Source organism: Pseudophryne corroboree, chromosome 5 (genome assembly GCF_028390025.1).
Source record: "Pseudophryne corroboree isolate aPseCor3 chromosome 5, aPseCor3.hap2, whole genome shotgun sequence".
Lineage (NCBI taxonomy): Eukaryota > Metazoa > Chordata > Amphibia > Anura > Myobatrachidae > Pseudophryne > Pseudophryne corroboree.
The window spans coordinates 617,567,482-617,586,441 of NC_086448.1; the positions used below are offsets into that span (position 1 = coordinate 617,567,482).

Consider the following 18,960-nt stretch of genomic DNA (forward strand, 5'->3'; position numbering starts at 1 on the left):
CCGGGTGTTCGTTTATTTTTTTTGCCAAGTACGAGGATTTATATCTGGACACTGGATTGAGGTGAGTATAATTTTATTCACAGGTACAAAGGATCGTCGGATCAGGAGACGTGGCAGTCGGCGGGTCAACATAGGTAAGTATGTGTGTGTCGGCAGGTGTGAAATAAAGTTTTACTCTCAAGGTGTGTGTGTCCTGTTTTTATTTGGGTATTTTTTTTCCAGTAGTACTACAGGTACAAGCGGGCCCGTTTTTCTCCCGCATGCTGGTACTTGTGGTTCTCCAAGTACCAGCTTGCTGGGGAGGCTTGCTGGGCCTTGTAGTACTACTGGAAAAAACAATATTCTTGCAATTTTCTCAAGGCTATCAGCCCCCCATCCGCAGCCCTTGGATGGGGGGGGGGGACAGCCTCGGGCTTCACCCCTGGCCCTTGGGTGGCTGGGGGGGGACCCCCTTGATTGAAGGGGTCCCCACTCCCCCAGGGTACCCCGGCCAGGGGTGACTAGTTGGATATTTAATGCCACGGCCGCAGGGCGCTGTATAAAAGTGACCCCCGGCTGTGGCATTATCTGTCCAGCTAGTGGAGCCGGATGCTGGTGTAAAACATACGGGGGACCCCTACTCTTTTTGTCCCCCGTATTTTTTGCACCAGCACCAGGCGCAGAGCCCGGTGCTGGTTTTAAAAATACGGGGGATCCCCTGTCCATTTTTCCCCCGGATTTTTAGAACCAGGACCAGCTCGAAGAGCCCGAGGCTGGTTATGCTTTGGAGGGGGGACCCCACGCAATTTTTTTTCGGGTTTTTCCCGTTTTTTAAAAATCGGAACAAAATCCGTCAAATCGGCCGTTTTTCGTCAGCGGGACTGTCGAATCCGTTTTTTATTGAATATGGTCAATTTCGGCACCCACTTGCCGAAATTAGACGGTCGAATTGTGTCGAATTAAAAAACGGCCGAAAAATTGCCGCGATTTGCCGCTAATTGCATATACCCCATAGTCCATATCTCAAGAAAAGTTAGTCAAAATCTGTGCTATCTGGGCTCCGGGGAGTTCAAGGGAAATCGAAAGTAAAATCGGGCATAGCAAGGATCTCACCGTGTGTACACACCCTATAAAAGATTAATCAGTTAATTAATTAATTTCTTAATAATTAATTCCATGTGTGAAATACTTGAATTTGGAATAAAAAAGGGATTCAACTAAGGGGGTTATTCAGGTCGCATTGCTAAGCGATGCGACCTCAATAACCCTGGTGGCGGAACAGCTGCACGCGCGCAGGTACCGTCCTGCATGTGCGCAGCTGCCAAATGTGATGTGATTGCAAAGAGTGTGAATGCAGACAGAAGCGTTTGCTGGGCGGGGGTGGCGACGGAGCATTGTGGAGGTGGCGAAGGGAAAATGGGGACGGGGCGGCTGCATATTTGGGGCATCTGCATGACATCACACGCAGCCTCTCCTATGAGAAAAATGGCGGCTGACCGCCTGCATACGCATCCTAGATGTGGCTTCAGGGGGTCTTCCACAGTTGCTGCGGCCACAGCCGCTGGGCTGGCCATTCTGCATCCTGGGCGGCCTTGCCCTGCAATGGGCGGTCCCAGTATATGATAGAAATGATTACAGATTCTGCTTTTTAGCAGAATCTGCTGTCCATACTGAATAAACCACTAAGTACTTTTTCAAGGCAATGGTATTTAAAGCATGTAAAAACTAAAACCAAGAACATTCCTTTATTTATTGTAAATAACTTTGAATTGTATACTGTGATATTAACTCCTATACATTTGTATAACATGACCAACATTAGTTCTGTCCACAAAGGTACATCATTATCATGCAGTATGCATAGTTCTCGCTAAAACCTTCCATAGAGAAACCTCGAGTTACAGTAGTACATGGGTAATGATTGTGTAATAATAAGAATTTACTTACCGATAATTCTATTTCTCGTAGTCCGTAGTGGATGCTGGGGACTCCGTAAGGACCATGGGGAATAGCGGCTCCGCAGGAGACTGGGCACAAAAGTAAAGCTTTAGAACTACCTGGTGTGCACTGGCTCCTCCCCCTATGACCCTCCTCCAAGCCTCAGTTAGGATACTGTGCCCGGACGAGCGTACACAATAAGGAAGGATTTTGAATCCCGGGTAAGACTCATACCAGCCACACCAATCACACCGTACAACTCGTGATCTAAACCCAGTTAACAGCATGATAACAGAGGAGCCTCTAGAAAAGATGGCTCACTACAGCAATAACCCGATTTTTTGGTAACAATAACTATGTACCAGTATTGCAGACAATCCGCACTTGGGATGGGCGCCCAGCATCCACTACGGACTACGAGAAATAGAATTATCGGTAAGTAAATTCTTATTTTCTCTAACGTCCTAAGTGGATGCTGGGGACTCCGTAAGGACCATGGGGATTATACCAAAGCTCCCAAACGGGCGGGAGAGTGCGGATGACTCTGCAGCACCAAATGAGAGAACTCCAGGTCCTCCTCAGCCAGGGTATCAATTTTGTAGAATTTTACAAACGTATTTGCTCCTGACCAAGTAGCTGCTCGGCAAAGTTGTAAAGCCGAGACCCCTCGGGCAGCCGCCCAAGATGAGCCCATCTTCCTTGTGGAGTGGGCATTTACAGATTTTTGGCTGTGGCAGGCCTGCCACAGAATGTGCAAGCTGAATTGTACTACAAATCCAACGAGCAATAGTCTGCTTAGAAGCAGGAGCACCCAGCTTGTTGGGTGCATACAGGATAAACAGCGAGTCAGATTTTCTGACTCCAGCCGTCCTGGAAACATATATTTTCAGGGCCCTGATAACGTCTAGCAACTTGGAGTCCTCCAAGTCCCTAGTAGCCGCAGGCACCACAATAGGTTGGTTCAGGTGAAACGCTGAAACCACCAAACCACCTTAGGGAGAAACTGAGGACGAGTCCTCAATTCCGCCCTGTCCGAATGGAAAATCAGATAAGGGCTTTTACAGGATAAAGCCGCCAATTCTGACACGCGCCTGGCCCAGGCCAGGGCCAACAGCATGACCACTTTCCATGTGAGATATTTTAACTCCACAGATTTAAGTGGTTCAAACCAATGTGACTTTTGGAACCCAAAAACTACATTGAGATCTCAAGGTGCCACTGGAGGCACAAAAGGAGGCTGTATATGCAGTACCCCTATTACAACGTCTGAACTTCAGGGACTGAAGCTAGTTCTTTTTGGAAGAAAATTGACAGGGCCGAAATTTGAACCTTAATGGACCCCAATTTCAGGCCCATAGACACTCCTGTTTGCAGGAAATGTAGGAATCGACCCAGTTGAATTTCCTCCGTCGGGCCTTACTGGCCTCGCACCACGCAACATATTTTCGCCAAATGCGGTGATAATGTTTTGCGGTTACATCCTTCCTGGCTTTGATCAGGATAGGGATGACTTCATCCGGAATGCCTTTTTTCCTTCAGGATCCGGCGTTCAACCGCCATGCCGTCAAACGCAGCCGCGGTAAGTCTTGGAACAGACAGGGTCCTTGCTGGAGCAGGTCCCTTCTTAGAGGTAGAGGCCACGGATCCTCCGTGAGCATCTCTTGAAGTTCCGGTTACCAAGTCCTTCTTGGCCAATCCGGAGCCACGAATATAGTGCTTACTCCTCTCCATCTTATCAATCTCAGTACCTTGGGTATGAGAGGCAGATGAGGGAACACATACACTGACTGGTACACCCACGGTGTTACCAGAGCATCTACAGCTATTGCCTGAGGGTCCCTTGACCTGGCGCAATACCTGTCGAGTTTTTCCCAACGGTTTATAATCATGTGGAAAACTTATGGGTGAAGTCCCCACTCTCCCGGGTGGAGGTCGTGTCTGCTGAGGAAGTCTGCTTCCCAGTTGTCCACTCCCGGAATTGCTGACAGTGCTATCACATGATTTTCCGCCCAGCGAAGAATCCTTGCAGCTTCTGCCATTGCCCTCCTGCTTCTTGTGCCACCCTGTCTGTTTACGTGGGTGACTGCCGTGATGTTGTCCGACTGGATCAACACCGGCTGACCATGAAGCAGAGGTCTTGCTAAGCTTAGAGCATTGTAAATGGCCCTTAGCTTCAGGATATTTATGTGAAGTGATGTCTCCAGGCTTGACCATAAGCCCTGGAAATTCCTTCCCTGTGTGACTGCTCCCCAGCCTCGCAGGCTGGCATCCGTGGTCACCAGGACCCAGTCCTGAATGCCGAATCTGCGGCCCTCTAGAAGATGAGCACTCTGCAACCAACACAGGAGGGACACCCTTGTTCTTGGTGACAGGGTTATCCGCTGATGCATCTGAAGATGCGACCCGGACCATTTGTCCAGCAGGTCCCACTGGAAAGTTCTTGCGTGGAATCTGCCGAATGGGATTGCTTCGTAGGAAGCCACCATTTTACCCAGAACCCTTGTGCATTGATGCACTGAGACTTGGCTCGGTTTTAGGAGGTTCCTGACTAGCTCGGATAACTCCCTGGCTTTCTCCTCCGGGAGAAACACCTTTTTCTGGACTGTGTCCAGGATCATCCCTAGGAACAGAAGACGAGTCGTCGGAACCAGCTGCGATTTTGGAATATTGAGAATCCAATCATGCTGCCGCAACACTACCTGAGATAGTGCTACACCGACCTCCAACTGTTCCCTGGATCTTACCCTTATCAGGGAATCGTCCAAGTAAGGGATAACTAAAATTCCCTTCCTTCGAAGGAATATCATCATTTCGGCCATTACCTTGGTAAAGACCCGGGGTGCCGTGGACCATCCATACGGCAGCGTCTGAACTGATAGTGACAGTTCTGTACCATAAACCTGAGGTACCCTTGGTGAGAAGGGTAAATTTGGACATGAAGGTAAGCATCCTCGATGTCCCGAGACATCATGTAGTCCCCTTCTTCCAGGTTCGCAATCACTGCTCTGAGTGACTCAATCTTGAATTTGAACCTCTGTATGTAAGTGTTCAAAGATTTTAGATTTAGAATCGGTCTCACCGAGCCGTCCGGCTTCGGTACCACAACAGTGTGGAATAATACCCCGTTCCCTGTTGCAGGAGGGGTACCTTGATTATCACCTGCTGGGAATACAGCTTGTGAATGGCTTCCAAAGCTGTCTCCCTGTCAGAAGGAGACATCGGTAAAGCCGACTTTAGGAAACGGCGAGGGGGAGACGTCTCGAATTCCAATTTGTACCCCTGAGATATCACCTGAAGGATCCAGGGGTCTACTTGCGAGTGAGCCCACTGCGCGCTGAAATTCATTGAGACGGGCCCCCCACCGTGCCTGATTCTGCTTGTAAAGCCCCAGCGTCATACTGAGGGCTTGGCAGAGGCGGGAAAGGGTTTCTGTTCCTGGGAACTGGCTGATTTCTGCAGCCCTTTTCCTCTCCCTCTGTCACGGGGCAGAAATGAGGAACCTTTTGCCCGCTTGTCCACGAAAAGACTGCGCCTGATAATACGGCGTCTTCTCATGTTGAGAGGCGACCTGGGGTACAAACGTGGATTTCCCAGCTGTTGCCGTGGCCACCAGGTCTGAAAGACCGACCCCAAATAACTCCTCCCTTTAATAAGGCAATACTTCCAAATGCCGTTTGGAATACGCATCACCTGACCACTGACGTGTCCATAACCTTCTACTGGTAGAAATGGACAACGCACTTAGACTTGATGCCAGTCGGCAAATATTCCGCTGTGCATCACGCATATATAGAAATGCATCTTTTAAATGCTCTATAGGCAAAAATATACTGTCCCTATCTAGGGTATCAATATTTTTAGTCAGGGAATCCGACCACGCCAACCCAGCACTGCACATCCAGGCTGAGGCGATTGCTGGTCGCAGTATAACACCAGTATGTGTGTAAATACATTTTAGGATACCCTCCTGCTTTCTATCAGCAGGATCCTTAAGGGCGGCCATCTCAGGAGAGGGTAGAGCCCTTACAAGCGTGTGAGCGCTTTATCCACCCTAGGGGGTGTTTCCCAACGCACCCTAACCTCTGGCGGGAAAGGATATAATGCCAATAACATTTTAGAAATTATCAGTTGTTATCGGGGGAAAACCACGCATCATCACACACCTCATTTAATTTCTCAGATTCAGGAAAACTACAGGTAGTTTTTCCTCACCGAACATAATACCCCTTTTTGGTGGTACTCGTATTATCAGAAATGTGTAAAACATTTTTCATTGCCTCAATCATGTAACGTGTGGCCCTACTGGAAGTCACATTTGTCTCTTAACCGTCGACACTGGAGTCAGTATCCGTGTCGGCGTCTATATCTGCCATCTGAGGTAACGGGCGCTCTAGAGCCCCTGACGGCCTATGAGACGTCTGGACAGGCCCAAGCTGAGTAGCCGGCTGTCTCATGTCAACCACTGTCTTTTATACAGAGCTGACACTGTCACGTAATTCCTTCCAACAGTTCATCCACTCAGGTGTCGACCCCCTAGGGGGTGACATCACTATTACAGGCAATCTGCTCCGTCTCCACATCATTTTTCTCCTCATACATGTCGACACAAACGTACCGACATACAGCACACACACAGGGAATGCTCTGATAGAGGACAGGACCCCACTAGCCCTTTGGGGAGACAGAGGGAGAGTTTGCCAGCACACACCAGAGCGCTATATATATACAGGGATAACCTTATATAAGTGTTTTTCCCCTTATAGCTGCTGTATCTTTTATACTGCGCGTAATTAGTGCCCCCCCTCTCTTTTTTAACCCTTTCTGTAGTGTAGTGACTGCAGGGGAGAGACAGGGAGCTTCCCTCCAACGGAGCTGTGAGGGAAAATGGCGCCAGTGTGCTGAGGAGATAGGCTCCGCCCCCTTATCGGCGGCCTTATCTCCCGTTTTTCTATGTATTCTGGCAGGGGTTAAATGCATCCATATAGCCCAGGAGCTATATGTGATGCATTTTTTGCCATCCAAGGTGTTTTTTATTGCGTCTCAGGGCGCCCCCCCCCCCAGCGCCCTGCACCCTCAGTGACCGGAGTGTGAAGTGTGCTGAGAGCAATGGCGCACAGCTGCAGTGCTGTGCGCTACCTTGTTGAAGACAGGACGTCTTCTGCCGCCGATTTTCCGGACCTCTTCTGCCTTCTGGCTCTGTAAGGGGGCCGGCGGCGCGGCTCTGGGACCCATCCAGGCTGGGCCTGTGATCGTCCCTCTGGAGCTAATGTCCAGTAGCCTAAGAAGCCCAATCCACTCTGCACGCAGGTGAGTTCGCTTCTTCTCCCCTTAGTCCCTCGATGCAGTGAGCCTGTTGCCAGCAGGTCTCACTGAAAATAAAAAACCTAAAACTAAACTTTTCACTAAGCAGCTCAGGAGAGCCACCTAGTGTGCACCCTTCTCGTTCGGGCACAAAATCCTAACTGAGGCTTGGAGGAGGGTCATAGGGGGAGGAGCCAGTGCACACCAGGTAGTTCTAAAGCTTTACTTTTGTGCCCAGTCTCCTGCGGAGCCGCTATTCCCCATGGTCCTTACGGAGTCCCCAGCATCCACTTAGGACGTTAGAGAAAATATTTTGCAGAATACACATACATAATGCTAATAAATGAATGCTTACAGATCAGTAGTGGCATATTACTTGACTTTTATTGTTACAGTACATAACTATGGTTTATTTTCTGTCATCCATCTTGTGATTTGGATTTTCTGTATACTGTCTACCCTTTCTTCATGAGTTCTACCCCTGTGTTTTTCTTCTATCCTTACTTTCCCCTGACCTTGACAGTTTTTGCATTAATATCAGTACTTCTTAAAGGGAAGCATATCCTGTCAGGTCTTAGCAGCGATCAGCAGGAAGCTGTTGGCTGCTTTAGTATACAAAGTGCTAATATGCCCTCTACTAACACTAAGCAGAGGAGTTGACAATCTGTTGAAGTGTCAGTTGTTGTTGGCAGCTTTACAGAGATTAGTTGCCCATTAAGGGAATTTAAGTCATGAACTCCCAAAACTGGTATTATTGGCCATACACTGTCCTACCAGGTAGTATGTAATATTAATAATGTTCTATTTGTAGGTGGGTTTCATAGCAACAAATAAATACCTGCAATCTAGAATTTTATAGATTATATCCATGAGATTTGCAGATTCAACAAGTTTGTATGAATAAAACAATATGACACAATATTTAAATCCTAACAAGTGTTTCAGAATGTCTGCAGTGAACAACTAGATACCATTTATTATTGTTCCTTTAAATAAACTGCATACAGTATATTGTGCAGGGATTAGGGGGCTGCTACTGTAGCTAGAACAGTGCTGCTTGAAAAGGGGAAACTAATTTAAACCTAGCCAAAGTAAACTGCACAAGCACTCAAGAGATTGTACGAAGACTACTTTCAATTACCTTGCACATACTGTGTTTCTTATCTGTACCTGCACAGAGAGTGCCTGAGTCTGAGACATCAGGACCAGCTACCATGAATTAGTGGTTAGGATTGATAAGGGAGCAATACATTATTGCATGACTACATTTCTGATACATGTATTTTGTGGTCATTTTAATCTCTGCTTAGACTGTGAAAGGAGGCATTTCAGAGACCAGAATTGAAAAGCGAATAGTGATTACTGGGGATGCTGACATTGACCACGATCAGGTAAAGTAGCCAAGAGGAAACATTTTATATACATTTACTATGCTGCAGGATTTGCCATTAGCAGTGTGTGACTGACTGATCAGCAGGAAACAGGGTAAAGAGAGATCATACTTAGCCCTTGCACTCCTGCTACTAATAACATGTTGTTGTGGCAGCATATACTTGGCCAGACCTTCTCTTTCCATTTTATCATCATCCAAGTAATTTTGGAGGATTTAATTAACATACCATATGAGAACACTGGGCTAAGAATCAACTCTTGTGTACCTTCAACACTTAATTTCTAAATAAATCACATTGAATTGTGTCTCCTCATTTGTAAATTGTGTACTATTTGTCATGATTATCCACCTTTCCACTGATCATGCATGTTCCACCCCCTTTTTGTTTCCGTCCCCTTTTGGTTCTTCTTGCGTTAGGCGCTGGCTCAGGCAATTAAAGAGGCCAAAGAGCAGCACCCTGACATGTCAGTGACCAAAGTAGTGGTACATAAAGAGACAGAGATCACACCTGAAGATGGGGAGGACTGACCACAGGTAAGACGCATCCATGGTTTTCCTGGACGCTGAGGCTGGCATGTGCAAAAGGCATCCTCCCCTTTGCTTACTACCGACAACCCTGCAGGTTTCTTATGTTTGCATGAATAAAATACATTTATACATAATCTACCTTTTATTATGGAATTTGTGTGTGCACAGGCATTGTATGCTGTCTGCAGTGAGTGGATATAAACCCAATGCTCACTATAGCAACCTGATGCAAGCATATCCCCCTTTGTTTGCTCGCTTTAAAGAGGCACTTCCACAAGAAAATTAATAAGCTATATTTTACACAGAAACCATCTATTTTTCATAACTCTATAAGCAGTCTTGTAGCTACCTGTACATATTGCATTTTCACTCTGCTGGTACCAGTAATATCTCCCAGTACTGGCACAAACAGGATACAAAGGAAATTGCCTCTTTAGCCAGTATTGTTTCATATGGTGTGTTTCCCATGGTTTCATCTGTGCACAGCGTCCTGTCACTTTATCTTATTTTCATCACTGTCAAGGGAAAGTATCACTAAATGCCTTGAGACAAAGGAAGACATATTCATAAAACAGACCAAATAATGAATGTAGGATCATATTTAGAAAGTAGCATTGCAAACATCTGAATTGAATACAAGGAAGGTTTGGATGTAAGCTGTGTATAACCAGTAGAAAATGCACAGTACTGTAGGTGCAAATCAAAAGTTTTGCACATACAACAAATAAACTGGTTGGCAGTATGTTTCTAACAGCTGGCCAAGTTATAAATACATATTAAACTGAGTGCTTGCAACTTTACTCTTAAAGAGGACCTGTCAGCGGGGAACAGGGAGATTTTAACTACAGAAAGACTGACCCAACACTTTCCCCAACACCCACATCCCAGTCTCCCATATAGTGTGACCAGCATGAGGTTCTGCCTGTACTAATAGCTCAGTTGCTCTGTGTTACTGCCAGCCCCCCTACTCCTTATTGGTACTCTAGATCAGTAAGAAGCTATGAAAGTGTTGCTGCAGAACAGGGGAGCTGCAATTGGCAGACAACCAAGCTGGTAGTATACTGGGCATGCTACTTAACAGACACTTTCTGCATTGAATATTGGGTGTTTATTTACGGTTTAAGGGGAACATATTTTGTTTTTCAGTCTTAATTTAAATCCCAGCACCCTCATGTAACTGTTCCTTTGTGAGCTATAGCCTGAAAACAAAACATTGCTGTAAAATTGCACTACAGCACATATATAAAACAGTAACCATGCTAGAGCACTGGTTAGGAAAGAAAAACTCATTAACAATATGTCTTTTCTTCACCTATTTAATGATATTTTCCCTTAAGTGTCTAACTTTTCCTTCCATCCCAGGATCTTAGACAGTTACCAGTGATCTTTTTGTTGTGCCTTCAAGGCCGGGATTTAATGAAGTTTCGGCAGCCGTGCGGGATGCAGGCTGAACTCGGATGTTTCATTAAAGGGGCAATCATGTACAAGGCTAAACCACAGTGTACATAATTGCCTCTTTAAAAAAACATCCAACTTCGGCCAGCATCCTGCACGGGCGCCGAACTCGGACTTCATTACATCCTGCCCCATATGTATCGTAAAAAGGGGTTACTATTACATCAGTTTTCGCTGATGCAGTAGTCACATGAACTATTTGTCCCAACACCTGTCACTTAGTGTTAGTCCTTGTCTGCATTATCATATACTTAGTAACATGCTATCTAAACCACGTATTGCAATGTGCTACAGATGCTGAACACAGGTGGCTGCAGTGTGGCTTCTACTTTTTGTGCTGTGTGCATTTTATACTGTTGTGAATTATATAAAAGGACCAATACATTAGTTTTGGTTTCTGTGCCTATTTCTATTTGCAGTACATAGGTTGTGAAAGACATTATTACCAAAATGACTTCACTAATGCTAGTCTGTCACCACTGTGATTTATCTAGAACGACTACGCCAATTAACCTACTGTGCGGTTCTAACTGTAGCCTTCTTTTGCTTGCAGGAATAATGTAGCTTGAAAACAAGCTCAGTCATGTACACCATTAGGAATACAAGCACCTCTGCGGACCGACAGATAGAACCTGGCTGACTTCTGTCTGGGGAAAATTACAGTCCTGAGGGATTTAGCTTGACTATTTATAAAGACATCGACAGACATATCTTCCCATTAAAAGCAATGCCGTTCAGCATAATTAAATCAGTATTGCATGAAGCAAATATAAAAAGGCAGCATTTTTTATTTTACATGTCATAAGTTACCAGTTATATCTGCACGTACACAAACCACAATATTACAATACGAGAACTTAATGTATTACATAAACAGTCCATGCCTTCTTCTGAACAAAGTGTAATTTGTTAGGTGATAAGCCTTTGTTTACAAATGAAATGATAATTACCATAAAATACTAGACGTAGCATAGGTACTGAGTATTTTGTTCTAAGACACCTTACACGTGCCAATAACACACTTAATTTTGAGTACACAACTTGAATATTGCATTTGTTTTCCCCAGTTTTATTACAATGACCCAATTAAAACAGAATCCCTTAAACTTGTGAGACTAAATGCTGATGAAGTGTACTTTGTATATCCCATTTAATGACACATGGGATAATGAATATTTTAGTATTTTAACTTGAAATCAATATTTTTTTTATGTTGTTAAGTTGAACCCGTCTGACTGAAAATCAGCATTGGCAATCTTAGATATGTACATTACGTGTATTTCCTCGAAAGAACATGTGTACGCCCTTAGTTTTAATATGTGACTCTTTGGCATCACACTGTTCTGTTATGTTGGTTTTTTGTATTGTTGAATTTCTTTACATTGTCGGTGACAAATGTCTCATTTTAGAATCTACTCTGCATCTAATATCTAGTTGAAAGCTAAGCCTTAACCTGTACAGAAACCCCACCTTATATATATTGTCCGAATCCTGCAAATAATTCCATTACACTGTCTGCTGCATCACACACATGGCGAATGTTTGTTTCTGCATAGTGAAGTTCAAATGTATTGACCTTGTTGGGAAAACAGTATAATATGCTTTTCTAGTCTGCACCAGCCATGGTTTCCAGTCAAAACAAATCAGAATATAAAATAGGAAATCTCTTGGACATCTAGTAAAATGAGTTTTGCAGATAATCAGATTAAATGAAGGAGTTTTTATCTTGCTTTTGTTTGTTGACCTTATGATTGCATCTAAGCCCTCACTATTTCTTTTTTGCCAATAAATGCTGTACATCACACCTTATTCTGCCTCTTGTGTTTTGTAAATCTACACTCATTCTGAAATGTATAGTAATTGGAAAGTCACATGGATACAGTTAATAAAGAACAATCACATGTAAGGCAATAGTGTCCATAATTTTGTTCAGATATATTTTGCATTGCTGCCACTAGACAAAGGCAACTTGTTATAATTGGTGGAGTTATGAATTATGGACCAGCTATAATGAAGTCTGAGTTGGCCGTATGCGTGGGTTCCTGGCTAAATTTGGACGTTTTTTAAAGCGGCAATCATGTACAAGGAAACACCATGCCTTATAAATGAGTGCTGCTTCATTACATCCGGCCCATGAAATGAATTGTACAGGGAGTTCAAAAAGTCCCTTCATAGTGACTGTGTGTTTAGCAAATTCTCCCAGCAGAGAATGCGTATTAAGTAATATGACAACATAATTGTTTTAAAACACTTAATTTATGTGAAATAAAACATAATTTGTTACATAGTTATCTACTTTCCGTACTCCCTGTACCAACATATTCTGCAAGAGAACAGGGTATCTGTCCGTCAGCTGAAGCTCAACAGAAGTGGCTGTACAATTCCATGTAATTAAAATTCTATGCCTCATGCATTTGGGAGGTTGAGTCTGCATCCAATGATGCAGAGCCTGGACCTGTCATGCATTTAAAATGGTGGGGCTTGCCCCCATTTTGAAGAACAGTGTCAAGCGCCACCCCCGCTCCGCACCCCATATTTCGCAGCATGTCAATCATGCTGTGGCTAGCGGTGCTGTAAGTAATATCACAAGATACGTTCTGCACATTCGTAAAATGGGTCTTGCTCCAGTGCAGACCCTACACCATCGGATTTGTACATAAACCATCAGGTTTACGTAAAAATCTGAATTAGGCCCAGACCTCTGAGACACTTAATATACAACATACATTTTTCAATGTCAAATGTTAATTAAATGTGTACCTGTCACAGATTGTAGATGTTGTGAGCCTATTGCATTGGTAGCGATTCTAGCTTCCCTGAGGTGTCTCTGGTCTTAGACAAGCATACCCATAAGGCAGTGATGGTCTGTGCATCTATTTAACCACGGTATTTGGCCTTCATATTCATCCAACTATGTTGTAGTTCACTACAAAATGAGACAGATATGATCATGGGCAAGGATGAAGCTCAAGGTTACAAGCAGACTGGTGGAAGGTGAGTAGAGTCAAAGTCATGGTTACAGACTGACGTGAGGTAATACAAGCCAGGGAGGGCAGCAGAAATTCAGAAAGACAACTTGAACAAGCAAATAAATACAAAAACACACAAAATCTCAAAATACCACTGAGCTGGAATGCCTTGCTCAGGAACCAGGTGTGCTCTTAGCCAGTGGTGCAAGTTGAGATGTTTTCTTAGTGGTACTGATAGTAAAAATGGGTGTGGTCATGTGTCATGAGGGGGCGTGGTCACACAAAACTAGGGGAGTGGCTAGATGACAATAGGAGCATGGCCACATTATGCCACAGACCGTAATGCCCCTTACACATTATGCCAAACAACATAATGCTTATTACACATGCCACACACTGTAATGCTTATTACACATTATGCCACACACCGTAATGCTTATTACACATTATGCCACACACCATAATTCCTATTACATATTATGTCACACACAGTTATGCCACTGACACCATTTTATGTCCCATACACAAAAATGCCCCTTATAAATTATGCCCCAGTGGTGGGCTGGTGATAGTACCACCACCATATTTCTTAATGGTACTCCGTACCACCCCATACCACCCTACTTTCAGCACTGCTCTTAATGGGCTTTTGACTTCTGAACCAGATATACTGTTTAACCAGTCCCTTAAGTCAAGTGAAGGTGTGCACCTAAGATGGACTGGGCATAGTCAACCTAGTAAGCACCAATGCATGTTTCAGTATCTCCTCTTGCATGTGTACTAAGGACTGATGTGGTGATGCTGATCAGCACAGATCTTTGCTGTTAAAGCAGGTTTTAATGAATTCATAGTGGCCCCCACCCACCCCCCAAATGTACTCCTAGCATTCATACCCTAAGTTGGTAGCAACAGTTGTTGGATGACGAACAGCATGAGGTCCTCTCTGTGGAAGTCACTAAATGCACTCCATCTCCATGTGAGTGCGCTATGCCACGCATGCAAGTGTGAAAAATAAATTTCTGGAATTAGCAATTCCCCTCCAATCTGAATTTTATTTACCATTAAGGGAGATTCATAATCTCCCTCTAACCAGAAGTACTACACTATTGTGTTTTTTATTCTCCTTTTCACATGTAGCTGAACTCTAATTACTGAAAGGAACTCAAAAGACACCACCCTGTGGTAATCTAAATCAAGATCATATAAAATAATAGTAATTTCAATTTGTGAGCGCAGACGACTACGTTGGTAGCTTTTTTATATTGGTTTGTTGGTAAAATAGGTGTATATACATCACCATGTTTAGTTCCGCAGCTCCTTGTGTGAGCAGGACCGCTCTCTTTGTATTTTTCTAAGACTAAAACTAAATTGAAAATGCTTGCCAAAATTAACACTGGAGGTGTGGAAGCGAGATTGAAGGGAAGGCACCACCCACAATTTCGCATCTTTAGGCCTTCAGCCAAAGAGCAGGCTAATTAGGGCCTGCACCTGTAGGATGCTAATATATGCTCTATCAGAAAGATGGCGGCGCGGCAGGAGGAAGCGGTGCGGGAGTTTGTGTTGGTGACCGGCGCGGAGGAGGAGCGGGCTTCTTTCTTCTTGGAGTCTGCGGGTTGGGACTTACAGGTACAGGGCCTAGAGGCGCTCAGACCGGGGAGCCAGGGGCCCAGCCGGCGCGGTGTATGCGTGAATGAGAACGCACAGTCATGCGGGCTGACCCACCCGAGACACACTCGCTGCCCGTCCCTTATATTCAGTGCAGCTCTCCCACCCGAGACACGTACGCGGCCCTGTCTTCATCCCGGCGTCCTGTCATGACTGTCACCTGTCTGGCATCCAGCAGCGGGGCCGAGCAGCCTGTGGACATGCTGCTAGTCTGCAACTACAGGTCCCAGCATGACTCTGCAGTTACCTGTAGCTATGCCACAGCTTGTACATCCTTACATTGCATATCATTGCCCCCGGCACAGGGCTGATGTGAGACTCCCCATTACTTCATCCTCTAGCCCTCTGCCCACCTCTCTAGCGCCAAGGTCTTCCAGTCTCCCTACTAGCAGCACTGCATGTAGCTAGGGCTATCCCAGTGCTGCGTATAGAGGCACCAAGCTGAGGTCTTGTATAACTCTCCTGCTGTTAGATCATAAACCCTAATACTGTATATAGGGCACTCTTTTCTTCAGCCATCTGCAAAATGTGCATCACCTGAGCATCTCTGATCTTATCTCCCTTTACTCTCCCACCCGTCCTCTTCGCTCTGCTAATGCACGCCGACTCTCCTGTCTTTTGATTACTTCCTCCCACTCCTGTCTCCAAGATTGTTCACGTGCTGCTCCCTTTCTCTGGAAATCTTTCTCTCCCCCTCAGACTCTCCACCTCTCTACAGAACTTCAAACGGGCTCTTAAGACCCACTTCTTCACCAAACCCAGCCAAATCTCATCCTCTGTCCCATGCTCGGTCTACCCCATCGTTGTCGCCCCTGTCTGTCTGCCCGCCCTTCCCCTTTAGAATGTAAGCTCTCACGAGTAGGGCCCTCTTCCCTCATGTGCTTTTCCTTTTCTTACGTTAATAATCCTCAACTGCCAAAATACTGCATTATTTTGGCCACTAACATACTTAGCAACAAAGATGCTTGCAGCCTTAATCTATACTAGTTAAACATGCAGACATGGATACAGGGTTAATTGATAGCAGCACCCACCCTCTGAAAACTCCACCCACAACAAAAGGTTGCCTCAAGGTGTGAACAGACCACTATACCCCTACTAATACACAGGGGCAGATTTATTAGGCCTGGTGAAGTGATAAAGTGAAGGTGGTGGAGCACCAGCCAATCAGCTCCCAACTTACATGTCACAGGCTGGGTTTGAAAAATGACAGTTAGGAGCTGATTTGCTGGCACTTTGTAACCTTCCACTTTGTCACTTCACCAGGCTTAATAAATCTGCCCCACAGTGAGAACAGACTATAGTCTGGCCTACAAATCACTAAAGAGAAAGTTGTTAATACCTAAATTCAAAAAGCATGTAAGGATGTAAAGTTGCAGCAGTGAGAGATTGTTGCAGGAGTGATAAAGTTGTCAATACCTGAGGAAGACAAAGAGAAGGTAGAGGTCACATCAGCTGAGGCATCTCCGTATATGTCCAAAAATTATATCATCATGCTTTGCACTAACATACTTAGCAACAAAGATGCTTGCAGCCTTAATCTAAGCCACCTTGAAACTTATCTCTATATGTCGTTTACTGGTGTAGTTATGCTTAGTTACCCTGTACTTGTCCTATATTGTCTTCAACTGTAAAGGGCCCCATACACTACTGCGACATGTCCATCTGACATGTCGCAGGCGATCGCTGGCAATCACCCCGGCAGCCTCCCAAGCGTCAGGATCGTCCAAGATACATCGTATGCTGTCCTTTTGCATACGATATATCTTGGGTGATCCCAGCCATGCCTGCGGGGTCCGACATATCACGAAGTGCAGCACTAGCGATCTAGGGGAGCCGATCCGACCCTCACGGGGGCCTCGCAGCGGATCGGATACACAGCCAACATGCCCGATTTCATCCAATATATCATCCCGAATTGGGCTGAAATCGGGCATATACGTTCTAGTGTATGGGGTCCTTAAGTCACTGTTTTCCTGTTTTGATTATGTACATATGTACTCTGTAATTGGGTGCTGCGGAACCCTTGTGGCGCCATATAAATAAAGGATAATAATAATAATAATAATCAGGGCTTTGCTCAGAGCTCACTAACTGGGGAAATAGGCAGTAAACTTGTTGTGAGACATTGTGATTTACTACCTTTAAGTAATGTGCATATGCCTATGTTTGTGGTTGGGGCATTAGGTTCTACCACTCTGAGAGAGGGAATCTATTTTGTTCAGTCAGTGCCCAGATGGACTAGGATTCATTTTTATGTTTTGTTTTATACTGCACAATAAAACTAGCCACGGCTAGATTGCATGAAAAACCTGGACTGATGTGCTATTTTCCTAGCTGCTGTGTGTTTGGAGGTGCCCATCTACCCCAGGAGAGGGCACCCCTACCCTGATCTCTTCACAATTGGTCGAAGCGAATGCGAGCAACACACTCAAAATTATAGCAACAGAAAATGTTTACGTTTCAAATTTAAAGTGACATACAGCAATTTAGTATTTTTGGTGGTGTTGGCAGATGCACAGGAAGATAAATTCTGCTTCAAACCTACACCCAGAGATACTGTAACAAGGAGGACATTGACATTGTTAAGGCCTTGCTGCAGGCTACATTAGCTCAGCAGGAAACAAACAAAATTAAGCAAGAAGCTACCAGAGCTCAGCAAGAAGCTATCACTGCTAAGCGAGAAGCCACCAGGGTGCAACTGGTGGGCGTTTGAGGCAGTCCAGCGGGAACAACAAGTGGCCTTAGAAGAAAACTGCTAGGCCTAAAGAGAGATGATGCAACAGCTAGCAGCCCAGTCTGGAGATGCTTCCACTGAGGTTCCAACTAACACTCGCTCCATATGAGGCAGTCACTTTCTGCAAAAGTTTAACCACAGTGATGACGTTGAAGATTGTTAAAGGCAAGTCCTGTATCACCCGTCCTGTCTCGAGAACCGCAAACAGCATATTTTGACTTGTGCCTGACTGATGCCAAAGACTATGATAAATCAAAACAAGAAATCCTAACTCGATTGGGAATCACAGTGTTTGTTCATGCCCAATGAGTTCACCTTAGGAATACCAAACAGAAAAGCCTCTCTGCTCTCAAATGCATAACCTTGTCTGTCTCACCACAAAGTGGCTACAGGCAGAGTCGCTAACAGGACCACAGATTGTGGAAAGGTTCATTATAGATCGAGGCCTACGGTCTCTCCCTACAACTCTGCGTAAGTGGATGAGCCATGCGGACCTAAAACAGCATGCCAAATGGTTGAAATAGTAGAGAGTTAAGTGGCGGCTGAGGAACTATTAAGTGTACCCCATTGGAGCCTAGTCCTTCAACAGCGATCTCCAGAGACCACTGGTAAGATTGTTTCAGAGGAGAAGGGTGCTGGCTGGTGAAAAGAACATAAGACTGTGGGTTTGGAGCCTGAAAGTAGGCCAACAGTGCCAGGCAGGTTCCTACCCCGTAAAAGACTTGATAATATGATACAATGTTTTCGATGTGGTAGTTTGGGCCATACTGCTGCAATTGTTTGCTTACCTTTGAACCTACAGTGCATCCGGAAAGTATTCACAGCGCTTCACTTTTTCCACATTTTATGTTACAGCCTTATTCCAAAATGACACAACAGGGTCCTAGTGCTTCCAAGCCACCAAGCTTAACCAATTTTTATATAATTCTAATTGTGATGCAGCTCCCAATTAAGCAGTACTGTCCTGCCAAAATTATAGCAAAAAGAGAGATAAA

General features: G+C 44.9%; 1 protein-coding gene and 1 long non-coding RNA gene across 15 annotated transcripts in view; one reads left to right on the plus strand and one right to left on the minus strand.

Moving 5' to 3' along the window:
* EPB41L3 (erythrocyte membrane protein band 4.1 like 3) overlaps positions 1-12,403 on the plus strand; it is a 346,176-nt gene extending 333,773 nt beyond the window's left edge. For 13 of the 14 annotated variants that reach the window (XM_063923517.1, XM_063923520.1, XM_063923522.1 and 10 more), the window contains 3 exons: positions 8,529-8,609; positions 9,029-9,145; positions 11,148-12,403. In XM_063923517.1, coding sequence (XP_063779587.1) covers positions 8,529-8,609; positions 9,029-9,139 — 192 coding nt within the window. In that variant the 3' untranslated portion in view covers positions 9,140-9,145; positions 11,148-12,403. The remainder of the gene's footprint in view (positions 1-8,528; positions 8,610-9,028; positions 9,146-11,147) is intronic. The other variant, XM_063923521.1, reaches the window with a different exon arrangement.
* LOC134928137 (uncharacterized) lies at positions 9,415-16,649 on the minus strand. Its single transcript, XR_010177833.1, has 3 exons — positions 16,571-16,649; positions 13,355-13,520; positions 9,415-9,681 (listed from the first exon to the last, which is right to left on the minus strand). It is a non-coding gene; the product is annotated as an uncharacterized LOC134928137 (long non-coding RNA).
* Between the last annotated feature and the right edge of the window lie 2,311 nt (positions 16,650-18,960).